Source organism: Pinus tabuliformis, chromosome 9 (assembly GCF_031772625.1).
Source record: "Pinus tabuliformis cultivar Carrire ecotype Pingquan chromosome 9, CPIR1, whole genome shotgun sequence".
NCBI classification, from domain to species: Eukaryota; Viridiplantae; Streptophyta; class Pinopsida; order Pinales; family Pinaceae; genus Pinus; species Pinus tabuliformis.
In genome coordinates, this window is record NC_142307.1 from 1,476,064,658 (window position 1) to 1,476,085,655 (window position 20,998).

The window sequence follows — 20,998 nt, forward strand, 5'->3', positions numbered from 1 at the left end:
TTCCAAACTTTGTCACATAACCTTTTCCTTAATTTTGAGTAACACCTTCCACACTCACATCACTCTTATCCCTCTACATGTGCTTCTTGAAGGGTTTGTCATAGTCCTACACTATGTGGTTATCAAGGACAATTTTAAAATCCATACCCTCATTCACCACCTTTGTAAGAGGTTCTTCCAAACTTTATTAATAACCTTTTCCTCAATTTTGAGTCACACTTTCCACAATCACATCACTCTTATACCTCCTAATGTGCTTCTTGAAGGGTTTTTCATACTCCTACACTACATGGATGTCAAGGAAACTTTTAAGGATCCATATTTATCTTATAGTGTAGAAACTTTGCGAATCTTACTAATTATTCAAAAAACAAGCATAAAATGTTTGGTGATATTTTTGTAAAATATTCAAATTGCTAAAGATTTTATATAGTTTTTGGAAAAATTGGGAAATTTTGAAAGTAAAATACTTTTAATGTATATAATTTTGGCAAATTATTGTAGAAAAGAATTGAAATTGGAAAATCCTTTTTTTGGAAAAAGAATCATGGAAAATTAGCCCATGGGATAAATTTATCCCCTAAAATTTTCCTTGATGCTTGTGATTGTCCCAATGAATGCACCTAAAAGACATTCACATTGTCTAAAATCTAAATATAAACCACATCTCTCTCCGCGATTTTTTGACCCTCACATATCCCTTATTCATATCAATGTCGACTAGGATATTGGCTACAATCTGCTATGAATCTTCCTTATAACCTTGGTTAACACAAAATCTCCTACCTATACCATTACTGAAAGTAAAAATGCCTTCATCAAACCAAACATCCATTGGAAATTTAGATGTCTTAACCAAAACAAGAATAATGGAAGAAACCTTTGAGCTGGGATCGAAACATAGGTGCCAAGGTTTGATATTTAAAAACTTTGAACCTCAAAACCAACAAGCCTGAAATCATTGTAGCATCATCCTCAGATAAAAACACAAACCCTATCCACCCATAGGAGAAAATATGAGAGGTAAAGTTGTACCTAATTAGCAAAGGCCAAAAATCTTGAAGCCGAGAATTCAGTGTATCCTTTTCCATCTACCTTCCAAAGAATTTTCCATGCAAATTTTTACTCAAATAGTCAAGAATCTCATCCATTCTAATATCTTCACCAACAACAAATTGTAAGTCATGTTCCTTTCTCCTTAAAACCATCCTTCCTCTCTTAACTTTTCCTTTACACCCTAGGATTACCTCCAAATCCTTAGTAGGAAATCTCCCATCAAACAATTTAGATCAATAACACTTCTAATGAACCCTCCACCACATGGAGCATCCACTAAAGCCACAAAATCATCCATATGGAAATCTTTTTATATAGCACCGGGGCCTTAGATTGAAAGAGCCATCATCGTTCCTTGACTTTGTGTAAGATAGAATGATCTAAAGAAATTTCACATTTGTTGTGCTTGAAATAGGCTTCCACAAGAATACCTCAATATTTTTCCTCCCTATTATGAATTATATAGTTGTACCTTCACTCTACATAAATATTAACATGATTTTAAAGTTAATTATTTTTAACTCGCTCACCCTGGTCCCAAAAGGGTTATGGAGAAAACTTGTCACCTAAACCCCCCCCACAAAGCATTTGAGCTTCAATGTTGAAAGACTCAAATCCCCTCCATAGATCATGTCAATACTCCACTAGATTGATGTCATTAATATATTTTGATTATATACAGAACACAAATTAACCTATTTTACTTTCAATGTTTCAAAATATATATTATACAAGTTTATTTAACTTTGCATCAATGATTTTATTTTTGAGTATGCTATAAACATTAAGATTAGTGTTGTGTTTGACCTATAAACATTTTATGCAAATGTTTTGAACAGGCTCTTTCAAAGATTACATCAACCGGGGCCATGACATGTAGTTTTATTAAAGCCCTTGAAAAGGGAGAAGGAAAAACTTACGGCACTCTGTTAAGTTCTATGCGTGATAGTGTTCGTGCAGCACGCCAGAAGCCTGCAAAAACTACTGTTCTTACAAATATGCTTTTAGAAGGTGGCAGCCAAAAACAAGGGAAAATACAGGTAAATTTCTATTTGGGAAATTTTGTTTATATTATAAGTAATTTTGAGGGCTGTATTTTATCTTAATACATTATTTCCTTCTTAGTATAATTAATATGAATTATAACTTAATAATATATGATTTCCTTCCTAGTATAATTAATATGAATATATATGATTTCCTTCCTAGTATAATTAATATGAATAGTAACTTAAAATTTAATTGATGTGAAAGGTCCAGAAAAGATCTTTTAAAACATTTTAATTATAGGAATATTCAAAATAATAAATGAATTTGAGATTAGTAAAGAATTTTTCTTTTATTATATTATAAAGAAAAAGAACGTATTTATTAAAATTTTAAAACATTTTGTAATTATTAAGAGATTGTGGATTGATGATGAATGAATGCATTGCACTCTTTATAATAAGTTAATAGTTCAAATTCTCTAAAAGTGGTCTCACTTAACTAACTGTATATATATTAAAAATAATTATAACTATATACTAAATTTATAAAAGTATAGATAATTTTACTTATAAAATTAAAATTACATGATTAGTAATTAATATATACATTAAAAAAAATTAGTTTATATTATTTTTTATTATCATGTAATAAAGAGATTTACCATAATTAAAATTACAAAAGAATATGTATTCCTTATTTAAATTGATAATATTAGTTTTATAATATTTTTTCCAATAAAAAAAACTACATAATTTTTAAAATACCAATAAATTAATATTCTTGATTATCTAACTTTACATTATTGTAAGAAATTATTATTATTTTTAAAGTAAGCATGTGTGGTGTAGTTAAGAAATTATATTTTTTTAAAGTGTGTGAGAGAGACCAACCAAGTATTCCACTCATTAGGGGATAAGATATTTTCTCTTAACAAAAAATTGTAATTTTATTCAACCTGAAATCAAGGAACAAAATTACATTTTGTAGATGTTGTGAAGCATTTGAACATGTTATCATTTCGAATGATGAGGAATAAAAAGAAAAAAAAAATTACATAAATTTTGTTGACGCTAAGTGTGATAAAAAATTACTTAACTTCTCCTTTTTTCCTTTGTGTTTCTGAACCCTTTGCCAAACCCATGGATGAGTTTAGTTGTTACTATTACCAATTCATTTCCAACTGCCTGAGAATGGACTTCTTTGTCTAAGTCAGAGCTCTCACATACATGAGTTCTATTTATACCCCCCATGCATGTTTCATTGAGTGTTTCTATTAAATAATCCTTAAGGATTTTATATATAATAATAGTTAGAACATAGATTAGTTATTTCCTGTATTTCTAATTATGGAGACATAATTGTCTCCCTCTGAATTTGATTGTATAAATATGCACTTCTCATTAATAAAAATATCGTAGAATACAATCATTTTATCATGAAGTTCTCCATGCACGTTTAATAGTGGTATCAGAGCACAAGGTTTTGAAAAGCACTGAAGTTATTGTGCCTGGTTCAAACTTCATTCATGCAAAAGTTATAGAGTTAATAATCTGACCTGGCGAAGTCCGTGGGACCAGGAGTTGATAAGATGTGAGACGAGTTGACAGTGCACAAGACTAGTGGTTTTGGAAACCATTCTGACACCACAAGATGTGGCATTTGAAACTAGGATGGGTGTCCTTGTAACAAATGTGGGCCATCAATTAACGCACTTAGTGATTTTCTTCAAACCGCCTCCAAGGACCACAACACTCGTTAAAGCTTAGCAGGAGATGTGATGTTAGGTGTCATTGGATGTGTTGGAAGTCGATCTGATATTTCAGACTTGTGCAACAAACAACTATCTCATGGGACCACTCATCACGTTAAAATACAGCAAGGAAGAAGTCATCTAGGACAAGGCTCATCATACACCAATTTAAAAAGGAAACATTTGTCAGTTGGGGATATACAAGATCCTCAAAATTCTCTGATGGAATCCTCATCATAGGGTTCACTAATATAGAGAGGAAGCAAGTGTTTCATCAAGAACTATGACTTGTGGAACTCATGTATGATAGTATAGTGACATAAGAGAAGTGGATCAAGGGGTTGAAGACACTTCAATCAAGGAAGTTGTTAGAAGAAGCCTAGATGACCTAAAGGTAAAATTGGGTAGGTATGCTTGTGTTTAATATTATAATGTAATGTCATATGGTTGTAGGTAACATGGATCATTGCTTCTATCTTAAGAAGCATGATCAAGAGAAAAAGGATCTCCTTCTTTGAAAGGATGCAGGAAGGCATAAGACACGCTAGATGAAATCAACATAATATGACTACAACTAAGAAACTTTGATTAAAAGCACCTAGGAATGGAATGTGGAGAAGGAAGAGATCATGAGATAAGCAACCATGACAAATCTAATCAACATCCAAAAGACCAAGAAGAATTGACCAAGAAATCTCCCAAAAGGATATGAAGACTCTGATGGAAAAGATGAAGACCCTTGACCATAGATATCTTTGGGAGATGTGTCAAAATGTATGAAGGATGTTGATACCTACAGAAAGATGTCATGATGAAGAGCCATCTAGTAAGGTAATATTTGATTTAATGATATATTTTGATTTCTTGAATAATATTTGGATAAGTTCATGTAGAGCTACTCAAGCAAGAGTTGTAAATACAAGTACAACTAGCATTCATGTAAAGGATAGAAAAAGCATGATAAAGAAGCAGCCATATGATGAAGGTTCCAGATATGAAGAAGGCCACTTTACATGAAGAAAGAAATGACATGACGAATGAAGGAGGAAAGTGATCGGTGGTTGTTGCCCTACAAGGAAGAAGCTCAACTGAATTTCATGACATCAAGAAGAGAAGTTGATCAAGCAGTTGAAGGACCCATGAAGAAGAAGTTGTTGATGTATAGAAGAGTCCCTAACTAAGAGGGAGCTCTCACAAGTTCCTGATTAAACCAGAGCTTGGGCAAGTTTCTGATCAAAGGGAACTTGGGCATATCTTCCCCAATTGAGAGGGAGAGATCAGCACAACATTCTTGTCTTCACTTTGGAAGAAAGAATGGAGGATTGGGTAATCATCTGGCATTTGATGCTCTTTGAAGGTGTGTAGGGAATCTAAGACAAGAGTAGGCAAGAGGACCGATATTCTTTGAGGTTTGGGAACCCAAGATAAGAATAGTCCTAGAATATCATACTCAGTGAACACCCGGGTGGGTATGTACCCTAAGAGACAATGATGAAGGTGTCTATAGTCATTCGTCTCACCAACATTGTGCTCTGATCTAATGAGAGATAGAGTTGTGAGTCAAGGCCTTGTTGTGGAAACAATGTTGGTTACTATGATGCTATACATATGGGTTACCAATCTAATTCTTATTATGAGAAATTCTTTAGATTGAGAATGACCAAGTACCATTATGAATATCTCCCTAGTTAAGGGGGAGTGTTGAAGAAAGTGTAACTAGGTTCAGTCTTCGTAAATGTACTTTTGATCTTTTTACTTGTAAAAAAAAATATTATTTTTTTAAATTATAAAAATGAGTTTCTTTCTCAATGAATATGTCTAGCACATGTTGGAGTTCTATAGGAAAGTCAAAGAGTTAAATAATGTATGAAGTAGCTCTTCTTGAGCATGAGAAAGAATATATTTGAGTCATTAACAATGTCAAGTATCCCTCCAAATGAAAAGCATCGTCCTCTCTGTCACATCAACTTGGAAATTGAATTAAAAGGTAGTCAAGTTGGCTCAAATAATAGACACAAAGTTTCATTGACACGTTGGCTAATTATGGAGGACTAACACCTATAAATACCCTACTAGGGTCACCACAGGAATTATAAACCTCAGACTTGTCTGATATCTTCGAAGGTCTATTACAGAACTCGAATAGAAATGAAACTTCAGATAAGTACAGACCTTAAGTCTTTATAATCTCATATAGGTACAGGAAGGAAAAAATATCAGATCCTCTATAATCCCAGACATCTTGCAATATTAGATAAGGAGTAGTAACATCTTCAGTCAAGTTCAGGGTTACAGGAATCTTGGATAAGGAACAGCACAGTGTTTCGGTTAAGAGAAGGGTCATGTCTCAGCAGTCTCAACATAATGATAAGAATAAGAAGCTCGATGATCCCACATTGATGTATTCTCAGCAAACTAGACACAGTCATGACTTCAGTAAGGTGTTAATCATATGTCTCGATGCAACTCTCATATAGTATAGAGACCTTGTTGATATGAACATGATCTCAGTGAGAGTGCAACAAGGATATAGGTGAAGAAGAAACTACGGTACACAAATATGATCTCGTTATATGTTAAATTCCTCCATAAGGATGTTGCAACAATCTAAAAAATGACCTTGATAATGCAATAGTAGTGAAGACCTTGGTGAAGCAGTAATGATGATGATGATCTCAGCAGTAAGAAAAGTATTGGTGTCTTGGTCATGGAGTGGCCTAGTAGGTAAAGTTCATGGTCTTGGTATTCTTCAATTGGAATCTCTATAAGAACAATTTTGTGTGAGTTTTCCTCTCCAAGAGGGAGAGGATTTGGCCCTAGTAGAAAGCCAACATCGTGTGTTCTTGTCTCTTTGTTTTTTATAGCTATTTGATGAACTAAGAAGACAGACTCTAATAATAATGACAAGTGAAGAAGTAAAGTTAAATAACTCACAAATAGTTATCATGCAAGAAGAATCTAATTAAATCTAACTGCCCTAGATTCTTCAACATCATAGACACAAGTGCCACTTGTCATATGACCTTTAGGAGAGACTTGTTTGAAAAAACCAGTGATAACATTGATGGAGTAGTGTATTTTTCTGATAAGTCTCAATTAAACCATCATGGATCAAATCTATTCGATTAAATATTCTTGGAGTTGTAGATTATATTTTAAATGACTTTATTTGCATCCCACAGTTTTAAAGGAATTTATTATCTCTTGTACAAATCAAACAATGAGGACATTCAATACACATATTTGATTGCAAAGTGGAAATTAGCAAAGAAGCTTACAATGAGACTGTAATGATTGGTGTGGAAGAAGAAAAATTATTAACGTTGAAATGTATGTCATCTGTTACATTAAATACTAATCATTTGGTCCAAGAAAATGTCTGTCATCAAGTTTATTGTGGCATGCACGTTTTGGTCATATTAATTATGAGAGTATTAGAATTATGAGATAGTAGGGGATTAAGGGGCTTCCAATAGTTCCAAGAAAACTTACTCTGTGTAATGCTTTTATCTTCGGGAAGCATCACAATTAGTCTTTTCAAAGTTCTACTTCTAGAGCTTCAAGAAAATTAATTCTCATACATTTAGATTTATGTGGACATATGCTTATTGCAACTATTAATGGAAATAAATATATACTGACATTCATTTATGATTATTTGAGGATGTGTTGGGCATATCTTCTTAAAGAAAAATCACAAGTTTTTGATGTGTTAAAAAATTTCATATCTTGATTACAAATGAAGCTTAACTTAATATAGACACTATAAGAACTAATAATGGGGGAGAATATACTTCACATGTCTTTGAAAGTTATTTGCAAGAGAATGACATCAAACACCAAACTACAATACCTTATAATCCACAACAAAATGGTGTTGCAGAACAAATGAACAGAACATTGCTTAATATGGTTAGATCGATGATGCTCTTTAAAAATGTAAAATTGATGTTCTTGGGAGAAGCATTGCTTTCTGCAGCTTATATTAGAAATCAATGTCCTTAACTTTTCATCAATGATGAAACTCCATATGAGATGTGGTATAATCATATTCCTGTTGTTCAACATTTCAAAGTTTTTGGTTCTCAATGTTATGATTTGATTCCTAAACAACAAAGAAATAAGTTTAGTGTAATAAGAAGAAAACGTATATTTTTGGGATATTCTATGACTTCTAAAGCATACAGATTGTATGATGAAGAGAATAAGAAGTTTATTTTGTAAAGAGATATAGTTTTTCTTGAATCTGATAAAGATACGCCCATTATTGATAGGAAACTTAATCAATTAGAGAATTTTGTGTCTGCAAAATTTTATTATCAATCTGATAATATTCTTCCACATCCTGAAGGGGGGATTCCCATTCTAGATAAATCTGTGGATTTTCCTTTCAAATTTTCCTCTCAATGATGATAATAATTCTATTTTTGAAGAGAAATTGGATGATAAATGTGTTTCTACAAGGACAACATGGACTAGGACAACAAGGACAAAAAGTAATGAAGAGTTTTCTCTACAAGATGAGCAACTTCATCCACAACCTCTACGAAGATCAACTCGGATTAGAATATTCCTGAGGAAATATGATGAGTTTGATATAGGGATTTGTTCAGGTAACTATTCTCATGATTTTGAATATAAATTTTCTGTTGATTATGAGCCTAATTGTTTTGAAGAAGCTACTAGTTATGATGTGTGGAAAGATGTAATGCAATAAGAGTATGATGCCCTCATAAAAAAAGGCACGTTGGAGCTAGTGGATCCTCCTATTGGCATCACACCTATTGGTTGAAAATGGGTTTATAAAACTAAGTATAAAGTTGATGGCTCACTTGATAAGCACAAGGCAAGGCTTCTAGCAAAGGAATATGCATAGAAAGAGGGTGTTGACTGTATAGAGACATTTTCTCCTACAACTAAATAGGGCACTATTAGAATTTTTTTCTATTGCAGTTTAGAAAGGATGGAAAATTCATCATATGGATGTTAAAACTACTTTCTTAAATGGATATTTGATGGAAGATGTTTACATGATTCAACCAGAAGGTTTTTCTATCAAAGGGAAAGAACAAAAGGTATGCAAATTAATGAAGTCTTTGTATGGCTTGAAACAAGCACCATGTGCATGGTATGAGAAAATAACTAAACATTTTCTTAAGTTGAATTATAAGCATTTTGACCTAGATGATGCAACTCTTTTTATTAAGAAGGTTGGAAGATCAGTTGTATATCTGGTTTTCTGTGTTGATGATTTGATTATTACAGGGGAAAATGATGAATATATATCATCTATTAAGAAGGAATTGAAAAAGGGTTTTGATATGACATATTTAGGTTTACTTCATTATTATCTTGAAATTGTTGATCAAAAACCTCAACATATTTTTATCTCTTAGAGGAAATATGTTGGAAATTTATTGAACAAATATGGTATGATAGATTGTAATCATCTTGCTACAAATGGAACAAAATTTGAAACTCACTTCAGAAGAAGGAAAACCATTTGAAGATCCAACAAAGTACATGAAACTTGTTGGAAGTTTGATTTATCTTTCTACTACTCATCCTTATATAACTTTTGTTGTTGGGATGCTTTCTAGATTTATGCATCAACTGTAATGCCCCACTTAAATCTTATCCTACAAATTTTGTTAATATTTAAATTATCTGAAAATATTGAGAAATATTGGTCTAATATAAATTTATGATTTCCATTATTCAAATTCCCCACTTACCTTCTCAAATTGAATATTATGTAGGATATGGTCTCCTTCCATTATTTCAAAATACATGTATTCATTTCACATTCCCCAATGTACCCTCACATTTACTTGGGAGAAGACATAGTCCTCTCCATCTTATCATCAATATATATTTATTCATTTCACATTCCCCAATGTACCCTCACATTTACTAAGGAGAAGACATGGTCCTCTCCATGTAAGTACATTTCACATTCCCCAATGTACCCTCACATTTACTTGGGAGAAGACATAGTCCTCTCCATCTTATCATCAATATATATTTATTCATTTCACATTCCCCAATGTACCCTCACATTTACTAAGGAGAAGACATGGTCCTCTCCATGTAATTACACTTCACATTCCCAAATGTACTTTTCAGATTTACTTGGGAGAATACATGATCCTTTCCCATTAAATTCTCAATTTTATATTCATGTCACAATTCCAAATGTACTCCTAGCTTACTTGGGAGAAGAGAAGTCAACTAAGGATGGATGAGAAGTTAATGACATTAATGAGAGGTGGTTGAGGAAAGAGGGTATAAAAGGGAAGGGGGAAGGAAGAAAAGGGGGGGTTGGAGTCTTGCTTAGGATTGTGGGGGTTGGTTGTGATTGTTTGGCCTTGTTATGATTTTGGGAGACCTTGGAAACCTGTGGAGGTTTCTTGGGTTTGAGAGGAGGAAAGTATCATTATCTAGTTTTGCACATTCTTCTTGAGGACACACTATACCTGGTTGGACTTGGGCACGGAGGGCTAGGGAACCTGTGGAGGTTTCCTGGGCTAGGAATTTATTTCCTAGTTGGCTGGGAGGTAAATCCGGTTGGGTCGGTCAGAAGGAGCGTTCAGCTGGAGCTATAAGACAAAGGTATCATCATCAACCGCCGGAACAGGTATTCTTCCATGGACTACTCTTGTTAAGTTGATATCAATGGAATGCTCACCTTAATTTATGTTGCTTATGATAAAATGATAAGATGTTAAATGTTTAAAGCTATGTGAAAAGGTCAGCAAGCTCCTTTTATTACTTTTAAATTAACAGGAAAATAGATCTGTTAGTGTATAACAAAATTGAGGCTCTAATAATTGAAATTTGTTCCTTACATCAACCTTGTGAAGGGCATTGGGTAGCAGCAAAAATAATTCTTAAATAATTAAAAGGAACTCAAACATATGACATCAAATATTCCAACATTTAATACTTCCATATTATTGGTTATTCATATTCATATTTTGATGGTGACATGGAGCATGGAGTCTCAGCCTCTGGTTATTTGATGAATCTTGGATCAGCAATTAACAATTGGAGATCATGAAAACAATCTATTCCTGTTGATTCTACCACCAAAGCCGAATATGTTTCAGCATCTAAAGCTACAAAATAAATAATTTGGATTCACAAAATACATGAAGATTTGCAAGAGAAACAAAAGGCTTCAACTCCTCTATTTGTTGACAATTTTTCTGCAATTCAATTGGCCAAGAATCCAAAGTTTCATGTTCGAACCAAACATATCAACACCAAGTATCATTTGATCGACATCATGTAGAGGCCAAAACAATTCATCTAATGCATTGTCCTACTTTAGAACAAATTGAAGATATCTTTACCAAAGCACTGAGACATGAAAAGTTTGAAAATTTTAGATCTTTACATGGCATGTCAGGTGTCCCTTTAGATTAATGGGGGGAATGTTAAATAACCCTTCAGTATTTTGTATCTAATCATAGTTAGGGCATAGATTAGTTATTTCTTGTTTTTCTAGTTATGGAGACATAATTGTCTCCCTCTAAATTTAATTGTATAAATATTTCCTTCTAATTAATAAAAGCATCATTGAATTCTATCATTTTATTATGGAGTTCTCCGGACACCTTTAACAGTTTCCTCTTTCTACCGCATTATTTCTATGTTATCTACCAATTTAGTACCCTTGTGAGTGTGGGTCATGGTTCCTGATTGGTCCATGCCACCCTCACATACATGGTTACCATCTTGCACTTGTGCTTCATTATTTGGAACTTCCTTCATGTTCTCTTGTTCTTCTTCTTCAAAAAGGAGAGGGTCTGATACTTGCCATCCTTTAGGCTTATGTGCCTATGTATTTTTGTTTTTTTGTATTATTTTTTTCTTGCGTGTAAGTTTTCTATGAATGTCCTATTTGAAAACACATTCAACATCTAAATGTCATGTTCTCATAATCTAAGACTTGGGTCCACTGAAATTTTTCATGTTTCAAATGGATGTGATCAAGTAGACCTTTTCTAAGATCTATCTCTACATGTATTTTGGAAAAGGTGAAGGTACCATTTTTTTTTTGTCATGGTCCATATTTTTAAATTTTCCCATAGCATTTCCAATATTTTCAAGGACCTGATGATGCGAGAAAACAAGAGGGAGATTTGGTAATATCACCCAAATTGGCATTATTGTGACCACCATGCTTGTGTCATTGAATTTTGGGAAGCATGGGGTAATGAAGAGCCATTCCCTACCCCAAAACCATGGCTCCTCATTTATGAATTTCTCTAGATATTTCGGTGTATCAAATTGAACTATGAAAAAACCTTTGGAACATAAGTATATATCACAGTTGGATGTCCAAGAAGAAAAAAACCCACTGGTGTAAATCTTCAAATCTTGGCCAAAATCCATTAAACCTATATATTATAACCTTGTATTGAAGATAAAAAAGGAAGTGATTTTACCTCTAATATTTTTATTTCCATAGCTGGGGCTTGTTCTATTTAATCAACAAATTAGGATCTTGGAAGATTTTGGATCTGGTCTGCAAGAATGGAAGCCTTCCCTTTCATTGCATCCTTGAATTAAACTAGTCCATTAAGGTTTATGAAAACAGAATTTTCAACTATGGGATTTCTAGATCCAACAACTTCCTTACGATATTTTGAGGCCTCTAGTTTCCTTCTGCTCATAGATCCACCATAAATCCTCACAACCATGAAAATCATAGAATTCTTTGAAATAACATAGCCATTCAACAAATAAAAATTCATTAACTACTCCCCTCCATGTAATAGGCATTGCAATGACACAGGAATACCAATTTGATGCTCTAGTAGTTTTTTTACATCCAAAATATGATCAGTTCCAAAAACCCAAAAAAGGAGCATAGTCCCATATAGGGTTTTGACAAAGATCTAAAATCCCTCCTTTAGATCCATTTTTTCCTTCTAAGATCCCTTGATCTGAGGGAACAAATTTTTTGATAAGCTCCATCGCTTACATAAGAACCCATCTTGGGTACAATACACTCGTGACAGAGAATCTTCTCTCCCATGGAGTCACCTTGTCCTAATAGCCTTCAGATACCAAAGAAATTTAGTGTAAGGGAATCCCCATTCTAGTGTATATAGAGATATGAACACAGACCCAAAAAAGCATCCTAGCTGCACAAAACCAGATAGACAGTGCCATCATCCACCAACCAAGTTTAAAAAAACTATTCAACAACTGCTAGGATATAGACAAATTAGTGATGTGTCCAATTTACATGGTAGATCATTTGCTTGCCCACAAGAAATGCTTGTGATCTAAATCTAAAAATTTTGATGATCCCCCATCGCTTGTTTTTCACATAGATATAACAAACTACATCATTGCATCATTTAGAAGGAGCCAAATCTGATGGGGAATAAAATTTAGGTGACTTCTTAAATTCACGAACCCACCATAACCTCTCCATGAGAGCACATCCTCTAAAACACACTTTGAGTCGATGGTTGAGTCTTTTGCCATTGATTCCATCTTCGTCACGAACCCAGAGGCATGAGTCTTCTATAGATCGAAGACTTTTCTTTCTCTCAAAGGCCCAGTTCGCAAATATACATAGGAAAATGGAGTATGCATCTTGAAAGAAAAAAAACACACAAAAACAAAACAAAACAAAAACAAAAAACAAAAAAAACAAACAAACAAAACATGTCAGGCACCATGGACAATACAAATTTCATTTGCTCTTCTTCTAAGTATTCCTTTACTGCCTAAGACCATCCAATAATCTGTGACAGGAATCATCTCTCCTACTCCTTATCCATTTAAATAATGTATTTTGTAAGGCTCAAGACCATAAAATAATAACATTTAAAACTATTCCAATAATATAGAACTCAACATATTATATGTGAAAAATAAATTTAAGTGAGGAAAATGAGTATCATTTTTTTAAAACATTTTAAATAAATAAATCATTATAATATTAAATTATTTTTATTATTATTATTATTTTTTTTAATATTATGTGTTCACTTCATATTGACTAAAAATTACACCACTCTTTTGTATTAAATTATAAAATAAAACATTTTTCAATATAATAATCTCATAAAATTAAAAATATGATTTGAACAAATATTTTTTCATGAATAATTTTGTTTATATTAAAAAATAATTTTATTCAAAATTTATATTACAAGTTTACTATATTTTATAATTATTATAATATATTTTATAATTATTATAACAAATTTATGAATATAATAAATATTATTTTCTTAAATAAATTTGTTTATGATAATGATGATGGTTAACATTCACTGAGACCAAACTTTGGTCTATCGGACCTAAAGAAATGAATTATTATTTAGTTTGATTTAAGATTTTATTCCTATACTCAAAAATCTTGGAGAGAAGCCTCCCAAGCTCACTATAATTTTGACATCGTAAAAGGCTAAGAAGGTCAGTATTGCAATAAAGATTATGAAACTCAGATCTAATGTGGTTGTACGTAGGGCACTCTAAGAGGAAGTGATTTTCATCCTTGATGTTCATATTCTCACAGAGATGGCAGATCCTTTCCATCCATGGTGTTTTAGGAACTGCCTAACAACCCATTTCACTATGGAGCTCATCAGAGTTTGTTCTAATCTTGGCTATATTAATTTTCTTCTTTGAGCTAGTTAAAATAGAGATACTTTTGATCTTCTAGGGTGGGGTTGATGACCTCCTTATAATATCTTGATTTTCTTTTAGCTGCTAAATCTTTCTCACACCACATTTTTTCTTTGAACTTAGAAGTAACAATATTTTTAATGTTATTAATGTTTTGCAATGTAACATTCTCGTCGATCTCGCAATGGTTTAACCAGGCCCTGGTGTATTTATACCAACCTCATTTGATCCTTAGGTGGTTTTGGCTAGCTTAGGAAGTCTATGGTCTCCTATGTTATTGAGTTTGTGCTTGTACAATAGAAGCCAAGTCATAGCTAGGCTCTCGATAGGGGAAAGACCCACTTCTATAAGGAGAATAGGATAGGGTGTATTGCTTTTAATTTTGAGGTTATACCTTACAAAAGGCTTCTAGATTTTCTCAATCTTTCTCCAGGATTCTCTAGAGATGATGCAACCCTAAACCTCACATCCATATAAGATAATAGGAGTGACTAAAGTTTCAAAGAGGAACTTCTTTCTATCCCACATTACGAGGTTTTCCATTTTACAATTATTTTCAAGACCAAAATAAGCTTTCCACCCCCCATTAATCCTTTTCTCAATGCTATAGTTCCAGTTGAGCTTGTGATGAATATCAATTCCTAGTTACTTTTTAGAAGACACTTCCTCCAAGTTACTATTGTCATACATAAAATTAGCGTAAGTGTCCTTCTTGGATTTGATAATCATAACTTTTGTTTTGTCAGTGTTAATAGTCATACCCATGGTAGAGCAAAAATCCTTAAGAAGTTTAAGTTTTTTATCAAGATTAGATGGGCACCTTGCGAGAAGAACATTATCGTCAGCATATAGAAAAAGGATGATGACTATCCCAGCTAAGATCGTACCAGCATAGCCTGCTTCCTCTAAACAACCTTCTAGCTTGTCGATGTAAATTCCAAATAGGGTAGGGGAGAGGGGGTAACCCTTTTTAACTCCGATATTACACTTAATATCTTTCGACCACCCCTCATTTCTCTTTTTAACTTCTTATTGAAAAATAGTGTTAGGTCCCTATACTACTAGTGTAACCCCTTATTGTTATTAGTACAACCCCCTTATTATATTGTTGTTCCCATGTAGTCCCCATATTGTTATTATTGTGCCCCATAGAAGCCCACTATTGTTATTATTGTGCCCTTACATTATTATTGTTATGTCAACTCTGATTATATTATGACCCCTTAGACTCCTATATATATAAAGGAGGCCTTGTCATTTGTATCATCCAAGAATTGTTCATTTGTGTAATGTAAAGGAGGTTTCCCCCTTGAAGAGGATTATTTATAAGGTGTGTATCTATATTTTCTATCTTTTTGTGAGCTGGTTTCATAACATTTGGTATTAGAGCTTTGGATTCTATGGTTTCGCTGCTCAAAACCGATCATCATGGAATTTTCGCTATAACCTTTTCGCTACGAAGCTTTAGAAGCTAAAAAAAAACACATTTGAGTTGAAATCGTTTTGAACCTTGGGTCCAAATTTCAGATCTTGTCTCGCTATATTTTCGGAGATATGATCTGAGGAAGTTAGATTTTTGCAAGCTCTAAAATTCAATCTCAAACAGTTCATTGTGGAATTTTTGCTATAATTTGTTTTCTATGAAGGTTCAGACTCTAAAATTAAAACCCATTTGAGCCGCAATTGTGGTGTAGCTCGGCCCCAAATTTCATATCTTGTTTCGCTATATTTTAGGAGATACAGTTCAATACATTTAGGGTTTTTGCAAGCTCCCGAATTACATCCCAAACATGTGACCTAGGGAAATCATTATAATTGTCTCTCTGAGAATTAGATTGAAATTTCGTAAGAAGTTACAGAAAGAGGATAGAATTTAGTTTTTTGTATATCTTTTTCAGATTCAAAGGTCAAAACAGTGACACGTGGCACTTCATACAAGTTCGCTCTTCTAAAACGGTATATAATCAGGTCATCTTGGGAGATTATGCATAACTCTTTCTTGGATAATCCAATTTCAATCAAAGTGGAATTGGAATGAGGACGCAGAGGGCTACTGCACGTCATGATTTCAGAACTAGAAGATCTGAAATTACAGAGTTACAGTCATTTCAAAATCGAGCTCTTAAAATCAAGAAAAGGTGATATGAGGAAGTTTGATGGCAAGGATCTAGTAAATTTCATATTACAAATGGAGCAATATTTTGATCTACATGAGGTGCAATTGTTTCAAAAGGTACATATTGCATCTTCATATTTAGAACAGAATCAATTTTTATGGTATAAATGGCTTTGTTCTTGTAAACCACTTGTTACGTGGTCAATTTTCACAGAGGAAATGATAGCACATTATGAGGATACAAGGAGAAACACCTTCTTTAGCCAATTGATAAATCTAAAACAAAAGTGTTCAAGAGCACATTGAGGACTTTAAAAAATTGAATATAAGGGAAAATGATATTCCATAGAAACAGAGGATTGATGTCTCCATAGGGACTTTAAAGGATAACATTCAACATGAGGTTCGTCTTTGGGAACCTGATTCATTAGAGAAGGCATTCAGGTTGGCAAAAAAAGTGGAAATCAAAATTATGGCAACAAGGAAGTCTACCCTTCACAACTATAAAGATGGAAGTGTTGTTTATCCTAGCCTTCCACAACCTACAAGGTTGACACCACAACAATTGGAAGAAAAAAGAGCAAAAGGACTTTGTTACAATTGTGATAACAAATACATTAAAGATCATAAGTGTGCTGAGAAGAAATTATTTTACATTGATTGTGAAGAGGTGGAAGAAAAGGATCAAGAAACATCAAAAGAAGAGGATATACACCAGGAACCAACCCCAAAGAAAGAAGAAATCAATCCGACCATATCTTGTAAAGCATTAGCAAGAATTACCACTCCTAAAACTCTCAAGATAGAAGTACATATCAGGAAGAAAAAGTTTCAAGTGAAAGATCATATCGAGAAAGAAGAAATGAATCCGACCATATCTTGTAATGCATTGGTCGGAATTACCACTACTCAAACTATCAAGATAAAATGACATATCAAGAAGAAAAAAGTTCAATAAGTGAAAGATCACATCGAGCATCAAGAAATGAATCCGACCATATATTGTAATGCATTGGAAGAAATTACCACTCCTCAAACTCTCAAGATAGAAGGACATATCAAGAAGAAAAAGATTCAAGAAGTGAAAGATCACATCGAGCATCAACAACAAGTTCTCCAACTTTTAAAGGATAACACCACTTTGGTGCAGAATCGAATGAAACAACAAACAAATCAACATCGCAATGAAAGAAGTTTTGATGTAAGTGATTGGGTATTTTTACAGTTACATCTCAAGCAAGCTATTTATGACAAGGAAATGTTGGCAATACTACATGCACTTAAGAAATGGTGACCTTACCTAATGGGAAGACACTTCAAGGTAAAAATGGATCATGATAGTCCTAAATACTTTTTAGAACAAAAATTATCCTTAGAAGAACAGAGAAAATGGGTCACAAATATGTTGGGTTATAACTTTGAAATCATCTACAAAAAAGGGAAGTAAAATGTTGTTGCAAATGCACTCTCAAGAAAGGATGAGGATGTGGAAGCATTGTTTTGTGCTATTTCTATTATCCAACCAGATTGGATAAACAATGCAAGGGATGAATGCAAGAAAGATGAAGAAGTGTGGCCACTCATTCAAAAGTTGCAGAAGATCCCAGTTCAAACAATATTGCCAGAACTTGACGAGGAAGGAAAAATCATATTCTTGGAGCAGTCACAGAAACAAAAACCCGACAACTACGAAATCAATCAATTTCAGAGTATCTCATCAGGTGGAAGAATTTACCCACTGAAGATTCCACATGGGAGGACAAGAATTTTATACAGAAGAATCAAGAACTACTCAAGCGTTGAGGACAACACTTTTTGAAGGAGAGGGGCATATCAGGTCCCCATACTACTAGCGTAACCCCTTATTGTTGTTAGTACAACCCCCTTATTATATTTTTGTGCCCATGTAGTCCCCATATTGTTATTATTATGCCCCATAGAAGCCCACTATTGTTATTATTGTTCCCTTACATTATTATTGTTATGTCTGCTCTGATTATATTATGACCCCTTAGACTCCTATATATAGAAAGGAGGTCTTGTCATTTGTATCATCCAAGAATTGTTTATTTGTGTAATGTAAAGGAGGTTGCCCCCTCAAAGAGACTTATTTCTAAAGCATGTATCTATCTTTTCTATCTTTTTGTGAGCTAGTTTCATAACAATTAATGAAAAATTTATCATATTTTATAATTATTATTATTATATTATATTATATTATAGATAAATGTTTAAAAACTATAATATATATATCTATAAACAACTGACATTCTTAATTTTATTTATATATTAAAAATAATAATACATATAAAATATTAATAAATTATTATTAGTCATATTATGTATATGAGAGAAAAAATAAATATTTGCTATATTCTAATATCATTTAATTTGTATGTTGAATATTGCAGGAGCCGCAATTGTCTTCGTCATATCCATTTGATTTCAATGAGAAGCCATTTTATCTGTGATGTTTCTTTTTTAATGTGAAAAAAAACAAACCATTTTATTGTGTTTATTCGTGATAGAGGATTTATGAAACATAAAATATAGAATGCGTATCTTTATAAAAGTGGATTAATAATGGGGGTAGAAACTACCATATTGAAATTGATGGTGAAAATTATTAGTGTTTTAAGATTTTGTATTAAATGGATGGTTGTTTAAATTTTCATAATAAATAGTGTATTATTTTTATGTTTTTATTTTTATTTATAGTTTTTGTTTTAGAAAATTTCAAGAATGTAATGAATATGAAATTAAAAAATATGATTATATATATTTATATAATTTTTTATTTATAAAATTTATTTATAATATATTGAAAAAAATTAAAGTAGAAATCATATATTACAATTTTGATCAATATATTTTTATAAATAAAAATTAAATTTTAAAATTTTGTAATTTTTAATATTTAATTTATATAAAATTAATTTTTTTCATGTCTAAAAGACTAATTACAATTTCATTAACTTATATTTTTTAAACATTAACTTATATTCTTTAAAACTTTTAAAGAGAATGTCATTCTTTTATAGTTATTAGATAAGGATGTTATAAATTTATAGGAGCTCTTGTTTTTTTAAGGATATATATATATATATATATAGAGCTTGTGTTTGTTTTTTTTAATATAAGATTATGTTTATATATAAGAATCAGTGAAAATATTGACGTGTGGTTTTCTAAAGTTTCAAATAAAGATATTTGTTATAATTAATTTGGGGTTGTTAGTTTTATATATAAAAAAGTCAATTAAAACATTAATCTGTGGTTTTTTAAAATTTCAAATAAAAGTATTTGTTATCCATAAATGAAAATTTGTTCTTAGTTTATTATATATAAAATATTTTTTTATATAATAAAACTTTTTTATAATGTTATTTCATTTCATTATTTTATTTTATCTATAAAAACATTTAATTTATGTTTTTTCTTTACCCTTCTCTACTATATAAAGATTAATAAGATAATTGAACCTATGATAGAATAGGTTTTTCCTTAATCTGGTATGTTTCTATGTATTAAGATTACACCTTTTTGATGGTGCAACTATGTGTATTTCAAAATTATAAAAATGAAAATTGAAGTAAAGATATTGAATTTTAGGATCATGGTTCAAAAAGAGCTAGACACTACATCATAACCATAATCCCTTCTCCATGATCTTTGTGAGTGTGTGAGATTTTTTTAGCATATTTTTATTAAATTTAAACTACTCTATATAATCTAGGTTTTTTTTTCAAAATTTTCATTTTTTAATTAAAAATTATTAGGTCGATAATCTCAATAGTATATATAGTCATTTGTTTAATTTATTCTTTTGTTTAATTAAATCATTTTTTCTTGCATTATAGTTTCTATTATATATATTTTATTTTATTTTCTAAATTATACTTAAAATATATTATATTATAATCTTGAAAAATAGCCAAATAAATAATTTGGATTATATAAACTATATTCCAATTTTTTAATTATACCTAAAAACATATTATATTATATTTTTTTCTTTTAAATTAACAACATCATGCATTTAACTACTAAGACAAATCATTTTTTAATTTTATAAATTAAATAAATTAATGTATGATATATATTATAATTTTTTCCTTTAAATTAACAACATCATGCATTTAACTACTAAGACAAATCATGCATTTAACTACTAAGATAAATCATTTTTTAATTTTATAAATTAAATAAATTAATGTATGATATATTTTAAAATTCAATACAACATAGTAAATTTGAATTTACAAATCATTCGTATTGTTTAAATAAATTCTTATTTTCAATTTAATCCATGTTTTAGATTTTCCTTTTGTAATAAATTGGAGAGATTCAACCATTTCATTTAAATTTAAGATTAATAAACATTAAACTTTAATACTATGGTTTAAAAAGAACCCAACTCTAGTCCAAAC

General features: G+C 31.6%; 1 protein-coding gene across 1 annotated transcript in view; it reads left to right on the plus strand.

Moving 5' to 3' along the window:
* Window positions 1–19,271, plus strand: part of LOC149154195 (metacaspase-1-like) — a 173,131-nt gene extending 153,860 nt beyond the window's left edge. The window contains exons 4-5 of the mRNA XM_089438996.1: window positions 1,896–2,096; window positions 18,980–19,271. Coding sequence (XP_089295122.1) covers window positions 1,896–2,096; window positions 18,980–19,039 — 261 coding nt within the window. The 3' untranslated portion in view covers window positions 19,040–19,271. The remainder of the gene's footprint in view (window positions 1–1,895; window positions 2,097–18,979) is intronic.
* Window positions 19,272–20,998: the final 1,727 nt, after the last annotated feature.